This window comes from Meles meles, chromosome 6 (genome assembly GCF_922984935.1).
Source record: "Meles meles chromosome 6, mMelMel3.1 paternal haplotype, whole genome shotgun sequence".
Classification (NCBI taxonomy): domain Eukaryota; kingdom Metazoa; phylum Chordata; class Mammalia; order Carnivora; family Mustelidae; genus Meles; species Meles meles.
In genome coordinates, this window is record NC_060071.1 from 28,729,403 (window position 1) to 28,743,107 (window position 13,705).

Below are 13,705 nucleotides of genomic sequence, written 5' to 3' on the forward strand. Positions count from 1 at the left end.
TTGTATAGCCAAAAACTGGGAACAACCTCAAAGTCCATCCACAGGCAACTAATAACAAACTGCAGTACATCCATAAATGAAATACTACTTGACAAAAAAGAAAAGAATGAATTATTAGTATATGCAACATAGATGAATTTCAAAATAATGATGCTGAATGGAAAAAGTGAGATTTAAAAAGTACCTACGGTATGATTCCATTTATATAAAACTCTTAAAAATACAAACTGACATACAGTGTCAGAAAGCAAGTCAAGTGGTTGTAGGAGAAAGAGAGGCTGAGAAGGGGCACAAAGAATATGTATATTTTCACTTATCTTGACTCAGTGATGCTTTCACAGGTGCACACATGTCAAAGCTCATGGAAATCACACTTTAAATATGTAAGGTTTGTTGAATGTCAATTATATCTGAGTCAAGCTGCTAAAAATACCAAGTAGCCCAGCCCAGCACAGTGCTTATACATGTCAAGTAGTTATTATACAGCACTGTCAGAGTTGACCTGAACATAATATAAGAATCAGCATCGTACTTCCTTTCAAAATTCTCATTCCAGCACGCAAAAAGCAAAGTAACATGTTTATTTTGTGACCCTGTAACAGAATGCAGTTAATGCAGTGCTACAACCTCTAATCTGATGTTCTTATTAAATATTCTAACTATGATGTTGCTGTATACTAAATACAAATCTGTGTTACCTAAATAGGAAGCACCTAAAGGGTCTCTTGCAGTCTGAAAGAGGACGGGCTCGTGGACAGAGGGTGTTGCCACATCAACGGTAGTCCATGCCACACTGTGTGAAGACCCACAAGCCACTCGTGTGATCTTCTGGCCTTCTAAGCCTTGCACAAGTGTAGGCTTTCTATTAACTGTGGTCGTGCCATTGCCCTGTTGGCCATGGTCGTTATCTCCCCAAGCATAAACCTGTTACAGGGAACAAAAAAAGAATTTTTCAACATTTGAGAACATTGTCTTTAAATATACTTCAAAATTCTCTCCAATAATTATAAGTAAGTATTTATTTACTATCAATCCAATGAATTCATCTGTTCTGTTTTGTTTTAGGAAACAGGGAGGTTCTCCTCTTCAACTAAGCTCAATACTTATTTATTTTCCTTATTTTGCAAAGCAAAGTGATCAAAAACAATACACTCACTTTTCATGTAATTCATTTCTTGGCTTTACAGATTTAGAAGGAAGAATTCATTTTTAATTCATTTTGATAAAAACAAACAAACAGTGTGCTCTTGTTGCAATGAGCACTGGATGTTATATGTAAATGATGAATCACTAAATTCTACTCCTGAAACCGATGTTACACTATATGTTAACTAACTAGAACTTAAATAAAATTTTGGGGAAAAAAGTGTGCTAATTTGTTGTCATAAATGAATTTTTTAAATATAACATAAGCCTGTCATGATATGGTTCTCAAAGCAGAAGAATGAGTAATACTTGTCATGGATGACTTTATTTCTAAAATGACAAGCACATCTCTCCATTGGCTATCAATTTCTCAAGTAAAACACTGTTACTACCTTAGCAGTAGAAGCACCTTCAATGACAATAATCTTTTCATATTTTTCATGTGGACTTTAGAACAGGAAAGCCTACCACTTTACAACATCTGTCAGTCAACAACTCTTCAATTTACTAGGTGTTCCTACCTAAGCTGACAACTGGGCAGATATACACAAGAACAAAACAGGCACAGCCTGTCCTCCTGGTTCTTTAAGTACTAAGACTCACTTTGTTTCATCATGAATTATATTTTCAACACAAGGACTTGTCACCTTAACTTACCTGCCCTGCATCTGTGACTGCCAGGCAGTGCAGCGCCCCAACAGCCACATGCACAATCTTCTTCCCTCTCAGCCCTTCCACCACCTGTGGCTTCCGTACGTGCACATCAGAGCCATGGCCCAATCTGAAGTAATCCCCCTTCCCCCTGCAAGGAGGTCAACAGTATGCATTTTAATATATGGTTACCATCTAGCATTGTTCCATAGGAAAACACTCATTGTTTACAGCATTAGAGCCAGCTCATTAACATCACATACAGTGCCCACGGTCTCTGAAATTATGTTATAAAATAGTATATCATTAATTCAAATTAATTCTTGAATTCTACAGTAAGATCCTTAATGTGTGTTGTATAACACTTAAGTTACTGATGTAGGTCAATTCTTGCTCAAGCTGCCTCTGAGACACAATACTCAAGTTAAGGCCCATCACATTGTCATAAGGTAAGTTGGTTGTCCCTCTCTTTTTATTTATTTATTTTTTTAAAAAAGAATTTATTTATTTATTTGACAGAGAGAGATCACAAGTAGGCAGAGAGGCAGGCAGAGAGAGTGGGGGAAGCAGGCTCCCCGCCAAGCAGAGAGCCCGATGCGGGACTCGATCCCAGGACCCTGAGATCATGCTCTGAGCCGAAGGCAGAGGCTTAACCCACTGAGCCACCCAAGCACCCCTCCTTTTAAATTTAATAAAATAAGCTTTCACAAGAAAGACATGAACTTTTTAAGGATCAAAGAAATCAAAAGTCTGCTTTCTGCCCAATTGATCACTAGGCTTCTGGCATGGTAAGAAAGAAGAACCTTCTACATAAATCTCACCTAAACAGGGAAGACAACAAGCTGGGCTAAAATTTCTCTAGTCTTCATTTCCAAATGACCCAGTTACAAGAAAAATTTCTTATTATAATACTGTCACTAATCCCAACTTGAAATAAATAAAAGAAAAAAGGTGCTGGATGTAAGAAAATAAAGGTTTGGGGCACCTGGGTGGCTCAGTTGTTAGGTGTCTGCTTTCAGCTCAGGTTATGATCCCAGGATCCTGGGATCAAGCACTACATCAGGCTTCCTGCTTGATGGGGAGCCTGCTTCTTCCTCTCCCACTCCCCCTGCTATGTTCCTGCTCTTGCTGTCTCTCTCTCTTCCTTTTTATTTTTTTTTAAAGATTTTATTTATTTATTTGACAGAGAGACAGAGATCACAAGTAGGCAGAAAGGCAGGCAGAGACAGAGAGAAGCAGGCTCCCCGCTGAGCAGGGATCCCGCTGCAGGACTCGATCCCAAGACCCTGAGATCATAACCTGAGCTGAAGGCAGAGGCTTAACCCACTGAGCCACCCAGGTGCCCCTCTCTCTCTTTCTAATAAATAAACAGAACCTTGGAAGAAAAAAAAGAAGAAGAGAAAAGAAATGAAGGAAGAAAAGAAAAGAAAATGAAGGTTTAACCATCCCTGCCGGCGGGGATGGGATATAGGGCAGAAGCCCACCACTGTCTCACATGGACACATACACACTGATGGGTGACAGAGAGTTTACATACCATGTCCACACCACTCCTGACTTGGTGAGAGCCAAGGAGAACTGAGCTCCGCATTCGATCTGACACACTCCCTGTCCATTCAGTCTCTCAATGTTCTGGGGAATATTACAGCCTTCACTTCCTCCCCGGCCCAGTTTTCCAAAGTCACCATCACCCCAGGAAAATACTAAACCTAGGTTTTAAAAAATGCATACTTCAGGCCAGTGCTTCATGATGTTCCTACCCACCCAGAAAGAGAGTCAGGTAGGAGCTCACCTTCATCAGTCAGAGCCAGGGTCTGTGCATCTCTACTTCCACATGCAACCTGGATTACTCTGTGACCAAGAAGGACTTTCACCTACTCAATTACAAATTTAAAAACAGAATCAAGCACAGGCACTGAGAAAACAAGGGAAATTTTTTCCACAGACTGAAAGCCAATAATGCACATGTCTTTATGAACTTTCCTAGACTCGAAGCTTATCTTCGTTGAAATCAGCAGATGGTAAGCTTTCTGTAAGCAACAAAAATGTGTATAATCACCATTTTGGGCTTCAGTTGTGTTGTATTATCCCCATGTCCCAACCGGCCGTACTCTCCAAGGCCCCAGGTGTATAGCTCCCCACTGGATGTGAGGGCCGCGCTATGTGAGCTCCCACAGGCAATATCCCGGATACGCTTGGTTTTCAAGGCCTCAATAAGCCGTGGCTTGTCACAGTTCCTAAAACAAGATTAAATAATATTCCCTAAAATCAATCCAGTCATTTTTAAAGAAGAAAAAAAGGACATCTACACTGGTCCACATTCAGTCAAAACAACATCTGCAGATCAACTTAACTATAAAACATTAAAACAGATCATGTGAGGCCAAATCACATTCATAGATATTTTTAACAGATAGATATATTTTTCGGTTCCATTTTCAAAAATGACCTATCCTATTTAATTTTCTGAAAAATAACTACCAAAAAGATAATCACTATTATCATCAGTAACCCCTTCTTATTAGCAAGTAAAGAAGAAAATATTCTTACATTCTGCTGAAGTGTCCAAGTTTGCCATCGTCACCTTCACCCCAGGAAAACACTTTCCCATCAACAGTTAAAGCCGTAGCGTGGCGGCCACCTGCAACATTCACACAGATATGCGCTGCCAAATTTAGGTTACAAAAAGTTCACAGCATTATTACTTTACTCTGCTTGGTATGCAGCATTTGCTCAATGAATATGTGTTCAACAAATGAGTAGATAGGATCAGCATTTCAGGGCGACAAATACATAAAGTCAGTGAACTTTTAGTAAACTACAACGTTTAAATCCTAGAATGAATTTTACTCATAAAGAGGCAGCAAAATAGTGCCATGTTTAATAACGGAGTTCCTGTTACGTTAAATATATAAAAGATCAAAATTCAGACAGAAAAAAAGTAAAAACAAGTACATTTATGATTAGGCAAATTATCAAATGCACTGGCAATTAAGCTTTAGAGAAATGTACACCAACTGTGGAGTTATTTAAGCAAAAGCGCCATCAATCACAATTAATGCATTATACCCATTCTTTCATGGTCATGCTCTTCCCCAGTGTAGACCATTCTTCCAGTCCATCTAGTCTGCCCCAAGACTGAAGTACACTATCTTTATGGCCGTTTTCTCTTGGTCACCTGTGTCCCTGCCAACTCTTGGGCTCTCAGTCCCCCAAATCATTCATTCTCCCCTACTCTTTACAACAGAACCCACACTAATGAGAGTAACAATGTGCTCAGCGAAAAACTCCCTTGCCCAGAAAGGATGGTGACAGAGATCCAACAGAAGTAAGCCAGGCTTCCTAAAAAGCCCTTTAAAGTGGCTAAGTGGGCTGAGGAAACATCTATGCTCACCTAGACAGAGTTACATGGCCATCTATCAACAAAGGTAGAAAGAAAGACCAAATGGTGCTTGTGTTCCTCATGGGCAGAGAGCTACCGTACTAGTCCAGGAGCCCACCCCCAGACTTTTACAAAGAAGAAAAGTAAAATTCTATCTTGTTCAAGCCACTACTGTTTAGACCTGCTTTTATATGGGGTTAAACCTAAACCTATTCAGTGCAGACGTGAAGTGAGTTTTGTACCTAATTTAGTTCCATTCCTCAGAGGCCTAGCATAGTGCTTCAAAATAATTCTCAGTAAAGGTTTCCTAAACTGAGAGAGGGTGATTTTTTTTTTTTCAAAGGATCTTTCTTATCACTGGGGTTCACAGACATTCGGGAAATCTGATGAAAGTTACAGGCTCTTTCTCCAAAAAAATAACACATATATAAGCACAGAACATGATTTCAAAGATGCCATCAAACAGAGACCAGAGCTCTGAGACTAAAAATCCATACCTTGGAGACAGGTAGTCCCCATCACACACCTGGAATGCCAACAACTGCTGATCTCTAGAAAGCCTCGTGTGGCAACAATAATTAAATTCTAGACCACCTGGAGATTTACATTCCAACTTTTATTCTTAATAATTAAGTAAACTTGAAAAAGAATATAAAGGCACCCTAGAGAAAATTATCTAAAGGCTGCAATTATTTGCGAAGCATGAGCAACAGGTTTATCTGCATATGAGTGCCAACTCTGGCCTGGTACCTGAATGAACGGCAACCTTCTTGACCACATAACTGCTAAGAGCTGTGATCTGCCGCGGGATGGGCACAGTCCCACTAGAGATGCCCAGCCCCAGTCGGCCATTCGTAGCTTCTCCACAGGCATATACCTTCCCTTCCACAGTCACTGCAAAGAACAAGAGAAAGGACAAGACTCACTTCTCACAACATGTTTTTGGTGGTAAGCATAATTTATAAAAAATTTTTAGTATAAGAATAATCATACCTGCAAACAAACTTTTAGAACCACCAGCCACCTGTACCACATTCAAAGCAGACAGTGTCTCAGAGAACGAAGGAACCTTTATCTAGAACAGGATTTTATTTTTTAAGTGAAAGAAGGAAAAAGATCATTTTATTTATGCTTTTAGAATTACAAGTAACCTTATTACAAGGAATATATAAGGAATTATCATTAATTTACATGGTTATATTAACCAAAGAAGTTCTTTTCTCTTAGAGATACACTAAAGTATTCTAAGGATGAGATAATATATTGAGATGTACTTTGGGGGGGAGGGGTGTAAAATAAATAAATAAATAAATAAATAAATAAATAAATAAAATAAAGACAAAAAATGTGACCCTCTACTGTTAACTGTTGAAGCTGGTACAGTAACATGAGGACTCAGGTCCCTAGTCTTTCTACCTACTATGTTTAAACAGCTCCATAATAAAAGGTGAAAAATAGGTTTATTAGGAAGATGGCGGAGAAGTAGCAGCCTGAGACTACATCAGGTAACAGGAGATCAGCTCGATAGCTTATCTAAACATAGCAAACACCTACAAATCCAACGGGAGAGCGAAGAGAAGAAGAACAGCAACTCTAGAAACAGAAAATCAACCACTTTCTGAAAGGTAGGACTGGCGGAGAAGTGAATCTAAAACGACGGGAAGATAGACCGCGGGGGGAGGGGCCGGCTCCCGGCAAGCTGCGGAGGAACGGAGCACAAAATCAGGACTTTTAAAAGTCTGTTCCACTGAGGGACATTGCTCCAGGGGCTAAACCGGGGTGAAGCCCACGCGGGGCCAGCGTGGCCCCAGGCCCCGCAAGGTCACAGAAGGATCGGGGGTGTCAGAGTGTCGGAGAGCTTGCAGGTATTAGAACGGAGAAACCGGCTACAAAGACAGAGCCGAGGACTGAACTCTCAGCTCGGGGTTACCTTGAACTGGTCGCGGGCTGGGTGAGCTCGGAGCGCGGCTAGAGGCTGGGGATACGGGAGTGATTGGGTGCTGTCCTCTGGGGGCGCACTGAAGAGTGGGGCCCCAGGCTCTCGGCTCCTCCGGGCCGGAGACTGGGAGGCCGCCATTTTCATTCCCGTCCTCCGGAACTCTACGGAAAGCGTTCAGGGAACAGAAGCTCCCAAAAGCGAACCCGAGCCGATTACTTAGTCCGGCCGCCGGTAAGGGCGGTGCAATCCCGCCTCGGGCAAAGACACTTGAGAGTCACTACAACAGGCCCCTCCCCCAGAAGATCAACAAAATATCCAGCCAGGACGAAGTTCATCTATCAAGGAGAAAGCAGATTCAATTCCTAAGACAGCAGAGCAATTCCAGAGGAGGAGAAAGCAAAGCACGGAACTCATGGCTTTCTCCCCATGATTCTTTAGTCTTGCGGCTACTTCAATTTTTTTTTTCTTTTTTCAATTTTTTATTTTTTTTTCTTTTTTCAATTTTTTTTTCTTTTTTCTTTTTTCTTCTTCTGCTAAATTTTTTTAAAAACTTTTACCCTTTTCTTTTTTAACGTTTTTTGACTAGTTCATCTAAATATATATATTTTTTCTTTCTTTTTTATATTTTTTATTTGTTTTATTTTTTAAATTTTTTTCTTTTTCTTTTTTTTTTCAGAACCTGTTTTTTATCCCCTTCCCCCCCCCCCCCACAATTTGGGGTCTCTTCTGATTTGGTTACAGCGCATTTTTCCGGGGTCTTTGCCACCCTATTAGTAGTTTATTTGCTCCTTCATATCCTCTTATCTGGACAAAATGACAAGGCGGAAAAAATCACCACAAACAAAAGAACAAGAGACAGTACCGAAGGCTAGGGACCTAATCAACACAGACATTGGTACTATGTCAGATCAAGAGTTCAGAATGACGATTCTGAACATTCTAGCCGGGCTCGAAAAAGGCATGGAAGATATTAGAGAAACCCTCTCTGGAGATATTAAAGCCCTTTCTGGAGAAATTAAAGAACTAAAGTCTAACCAAGTTGAAATCAAAAAAGCTATTAATGAGGTGCAATCAAAAATGGAGGCTCTCACTGCTAGGATCAATGAGGCAGAAGAAAGAATTAGTGATATAGAAGACCAAATGACAGAGAATAAGGAAGCCGAGCAAAAGAGGGACAAACAGCTACTGGACCATGAGGGGAGAATTCGAGAGATAAGTGACACCATAAGACGAAACAACATTAGAATAATTGGGATTCCAGAAGAAGAAGAAACAGAGAGGGGAGCAGAGGGTCTATTGGAGAGAATCATTGGAGAGAATTTCCCTAATATGGCAAAGGGAACAAGCATCAAAATCCAGGAGATGCAGAGAACCCCCCTCAAAGTCAACAAGAATAGGTCCACACCCCGTCACCTAATAGTAAAATTTACAAGTCTTAGTGACAAAGAGAAAATCCTGAAAGCAGCCCGAGAAAAGAAATCAGTAACATACAATGGTAAAAATATTAGATTGGCGGCAGACTTATCCACAGAGACCTGGCAGGCCAGAAAGAGCTGGCATGATATATTCAGAGCACTCAACGAGAAAAACATGCAGCCAAGAATACTCTATCCAGCTAGGCTATCATTGAAAATAGAAGGAGAGATCAAAAGCTTCCAGGACAAACAAAAACTGAAAGAATTTGCAAACACCAAACCAGCTCTACAGGAAATATTGAAAGGGGTCCTCTAAGCAAAGAGAGAGCCTAAAAGTAGTAGATCAGAAAGGTACAGAGACAATATACAGTAACAGTCACCTTACAGGCTACTAATGGCACTAAATTCATATCTTTCAATAGTTACCCTGAATGTTAATGGGCTAAATGCCCCAATCAAAAGACACAGGGTATCAGAATGGATAAAAACACAGAACCCATCAGTATGTTGCCTACAAGAAACTCATTTTAGACGCGAAGACACCTCCAGATTTAAAGTGAGGGGGTGGAAAACCATTTACCATGCTAATGGGCATCAGAAGAAAGCTGGGGTGGCAATCCTTATATCAGATCAATTAGATTTTAAGCCAAAGACTATAATAAGAGATGAGGAAGGACACTATATCCTACTCAAAGGGTCTGTCCAACAAGAAGATCTAACAATTTTAAATATCTATGCCCCTAACGTGGGAGCAGCCAACTATATCAACCAATTAATAACAAAATCAAAGAAACACATCAATAATAATACAATAATAGTAGGGGACTTGAACACTCCCCTCACTGAAATGGACAGATCATCCAAGCAAAAGATCAACAAGGAAATAAAGGCCTTAAATGACACACTGGACCAGATGGACATCACAGATATATTCAGAACATTTCATCCCAAAGCAACAGAATACACATTCTTCTCTAGTGCACATGGAACCTTCTCCAGAATAGATCACATCCTGGGTCACAAATCAGGTCTCAACCGGTATCAAAAGATTAGGATTATTCCCTGCATATTTTCAGACCACAATGCTCTGAAGCTAGAACTCAATCACAAGACGAAAGCTGGAAAGAACCCAAATACATGGAGACTAAACAGCATCCTTCTAAAGAATGAATGGGTCAACCAGGAAATTAAAGAAGAATTGAAAAAATTCATGGAAACAAATGAGAATGAAAACACAACAGTTCAAAATCTGTGGGACACAGCAAAGGCAGTCCTGAGAGGAAAATATATAGCGGTACAAGCCTTTCTCAAGAAACAAGAAAGGTCTCAAGTACAGAACCTAACCCTACGCGTAAAGGAGCTGGAGAAAGAACAAGAAAGAAACCCTAAACCCAGCAGGAGAAGAGAAATCATAAAGATCAGAGCAGAAATCAATGAAATAGAAACCAAAAAAACAATAGAAAAAATCAATGAAACTAGGAGCTGGTTCTTTGAAAGAATCAATAGGATTGATAAACCCCTGGCCAGACTCATCAAAAAGAAAAGAGAAAGGACCCAAATCAATAAAATCATGAATGAAAGAGGAGAGATCACAACTAACACCAAAGAAATACAGACAATTATAAGAACATACTATGAGCAACTCTACGCCAACAAATTGGCCAATCTGGAAGAAATGGATGCATTCCTAGAGACATATAAACTACCACAACTGAACCAGGAAGAAATAGAAAACCTGAACAGGCCCATAACCAGTAAGGAGATTGAAACAGTCATCAAAAATCTCCAAACAAACAAAAGCCCAGGGCCAGACGGCTTCCCAGGGGAATTCTACCAAACATTTAAAGAAGAACTCATTCCTATTCTCCTGAAACTGTTCCAAAAAATAGAAATGGAAGGAAAACTTCCAAACTCATTCTATGAGGCCAGCATCACCTTGATCCCAAAACCAGACAAGGATCCCACCAAAAAAGAGAACTACAGACCAATATCCTTGATGAACACAGACGCAAAAATTCTCGCCAAAATACTAGCCAATAGGATTCAACAGTACATTAAAAGGATTATTCACCACGATCAAGTGGGATTTATCCCAGGGCTGCAGGGTTGGTTCAACATCCGCAAATCAATCAATGTGATAGAACACATTAATAAAAGAAAGAACAAGAACCATATGATACTCTCAATAGATGCTGAAAAAGCATTTGACAAAGTACAGCATCCCTTCCTGATCAAAACTCTTCAAAGTGTAGGGATAGAGGGCACATACCTCAATATTATCAAAGCCATCTATGAAAAACCCACCGCAAATATCATTCTCAATGGAGAAAAACTGAAAGCTTTTCCGCTAAGGTCAGGAACACGGCAGGGATGTCCATTATCATCACTGCTATTCAACATAGTATTAGAAGTCCTAGCCTCAGCAATCAGACAACAAAAAGAAATTAAAGGCATCCAAATTGGTAAAGAAGAAGTCAAACTATCACTCTTCGCAGATGATATGATACTATATGTGGAAAACCCAAAAGACTCCACTCCAAAACTGCTAGAACTTGTACAGGAATTCAGTAAAGTGTCAGGATATAAAATCAATGCACAGAAATCAGTTGCATTTCTGTACACCAACAACAAGACTGAAGAAAGAGAAATTAAGGAGTCAATCCCATTCACAATTGTACCCAAAACTATAAGATACCTAGGAATAAACCTAACCAAAGAGACTAAGAATCTATACACAGAAAATTATAAAGTACTCATGAAAGAAATTGAGGAAGACACAAAAAAATGGAAAAATGTTCCATGCTCCTGGATTGGAAGAATAAATATTGTGAAAATGTCTATGCTACCTAAAGCAATCTACACATTTAATGCAATCCCTATCAAAATACCATCCATTTTTTTCAAAGAAATGGAACAAATAATCCTAAAATTTATATGGAACCAGAAAAGACCTCGAATAGCCAAAGGAATATTGAAGAACAAAGCCAAAGTTGGTGGCATCACAATTCCGGACTTCAAGCTCTATTACAAAGCTGTCATCATCAAGACAGCATGGTACTGGCACAAAAACAGACACATAGACCAGTGGAACAGAATAAAGAGCCCAGAAATCGACCCTCAACTCTATGGTCAACTAATCTTCGACAAAGCAGGAAAGAATGTCCAATGGAAAAAAGACAGCCTCTTCAATAAATGGTGCTGGGAAAATTGGACAGCCACATGCAGAAAAATGAAATTGGACCACTTCCTTACACCACACACGAAAATAGACTCCAAATGGATGAAGGACCTCAATGTGAGAAAGGAATCCATCAAAATCCTTGAGGAGAACGCAGGCAGCAACCTCTTCGACCTCAGCCGCAGCAACATCTTCCTAGGAACAACGGCAAAGGCAAGGGAAGCAAGGGCGAAAATGAACTATTGGGATTTCATCAAGATCAAAAGCTTTTGCACAGCAAAGGAAACAGTTAACAAAACCAAAAGACAGCTGACAGAATGGGAGAAGATATTTGCAAACGACATATCAGATAAAGGGCTAGTATCCAAAATCTATAAGGAACTTAGCAAACTCAACACCCAAAGAACAAACAATCCAATCAAGAAATGGGCAGAGGACATGAACAGACATTTCTGCAAAGAAGACATCCAGATGGCCAACAGACACATGAAAAAGTGCTCCACGTCACTCGGCATCAGGGAAATACAAATCAAAACCACAATGAGATATCACCTCACACCAGTCAGAATGGCTAAAATGAACAAGTCAGGAAATGACAGATGCTGGAGAGGATGTGGAGAAAGGGGAACCCTCCTCCACTGTTGGTGGGAATGCAAGCTGGTGCAACCACTCTGGAAAACAGCATGGAGGTTCCTCAAAATGTTGAAAATAGAACTACCCTATGACCCAGCAATTGCACTACTGGGTATTTACCCTAAAGATACAAACATAGTGATCCGAAGGGGCACGTGTACCCGAATGTTTATAGCAGCAATGTCTACAATAGCCAGACTATGGAAAGAACCTAGATGTCCATCAACAGATGAATGGATAAAGAAGATGTGGTATATATACACAATGGAATACTATGCAGCCATCAAAAGAAATGAAATCTTGCCATTTGCGACGACGTGGATGGAACTAGAGCGTATCATGCTTAGTGAAATAAGTCAATCGGAGAAAGACAACTATCATATGATCTCCCTGATATGAGGACATGGAGAAGCAACATGGGGGGGTAGGGGGATAGGAGAAGAATAAATGAAACAAGATGGGATTGGGAGGGAGACAAACCATAAATGACTCTTAATCTCACAAAACAAACTGGGGGTTGCTGGGGGGAGGTGGGATTGGGAGAGGGGGAGCGGGCTATGGACATTGGGGAGGGGAGGCGAACCATAAGAGACTATGGACTCTGAAAAACAACCTGAGGGTTTTGAAGGGTCAGGGGTGGGAGGTTGGGGGAACAGGTGGTGGGTGATGGGGAGGGCACGTTTTGCATGGAGCACTGGGTGTTGTGCAAAAAGAATGAATACTGTTACGCTGAAAAAATTAATAAAAAGGGGAAAAAAAAAAAGGTGAAAAATAAAATATACATAATGTAAAGATATAAGCAAGCATCTGGTAAACTACATTTTATTTCAGGTGTTGTCCTACTCATTCTTATTGATTCTGACATCTCTAAGAAATTATACACTTCAATTTCCCATTATAGATGGGTGTGACTTAGTTTAAAATTCATAAAGCCCTTGTCTAAGAAACCCTTTATGATTCCTAGAAATTATCAGATAGTCACTACTACAGTACAAGAAAGAATCATCATCCCAACCACAGAACGCCAAATCTACCCATCATGTGCAAATTCCAACAAAGGGCCATGTGCCTCAGGATCACCCAAACAGCCCCGCACTATCACAACTGAGACTCCAGACCTTACTGCCCCCTACCCCTACTCTCCAAATGGAGTCTAGGGGCCTTAAAACATAAATGCATTCAAGGCTGTTCAAATAAAGATGAAAATTTGTTGTACTTGAAAGGAGAGACTTAAACTTTCCTTCTCAGCTTCTCAGCAATGTAGATAATAAGGGTGAGTGAAGTCTCACAGAATACTAAAAGGAAGCAGAGACACTTACTGAAGAGAAACTGTGTTCAGGCACTAAAACTTGGAGGAATTT

At 40.2% G+C, this 13,705-nt stretch overlaps 1 protein-coding gene across 7 annotated transcripts in view; it reads right to left on the minus strand.

Moving 5' to 3' along the window:
- HERC2 (HECT and RLD domain containing E3 ubiquitin protein ligase 2) overlaps window positions 1-13,705 on the minus strand; it is a 256,284-nt gene that overhangs the window by 73,821 nt on the left and 168,758 nt on the right. For all 7 annotated transcript variants that reach the window (XM_046007414.1, XM_046007415.1, XM_046007419.1 and 4 more), the window contains exons 58-65: window positions 6,173-6,254; window positions 5,930-6,073; window positions 4,348-4,438; window positions 3,857-4,034; window positions 3,590-3,671; window positions 3,335-3,506; window positions 1,804-1,948; window positions 699-924 (exon numbers count right to left, since the gene is read on the minus strand). In XM_046007414.1, coding sequence (XP_045863370.1) covers window positions 699-924; window positions 1,804-1,948; window positions 3,335-3,506; window positions 3,590-3,671; window positions 3,857-4,034; window positions 4,348-4,438; window positions 5,930-6,073; window positions 6,173-6,254 — 1,120 coding nt within the window. The remainder of the gene's footprint in view (window positions 1-698; window positions 925-1,803; window positions 1,949-3,334; window positions 3,507-3,589; window positions 3,672-3,856; window positions 4,035-4,347; window positions 4,439-5,929; window positions 6,074-6,172; window positions 6,255-13,705) is intronic.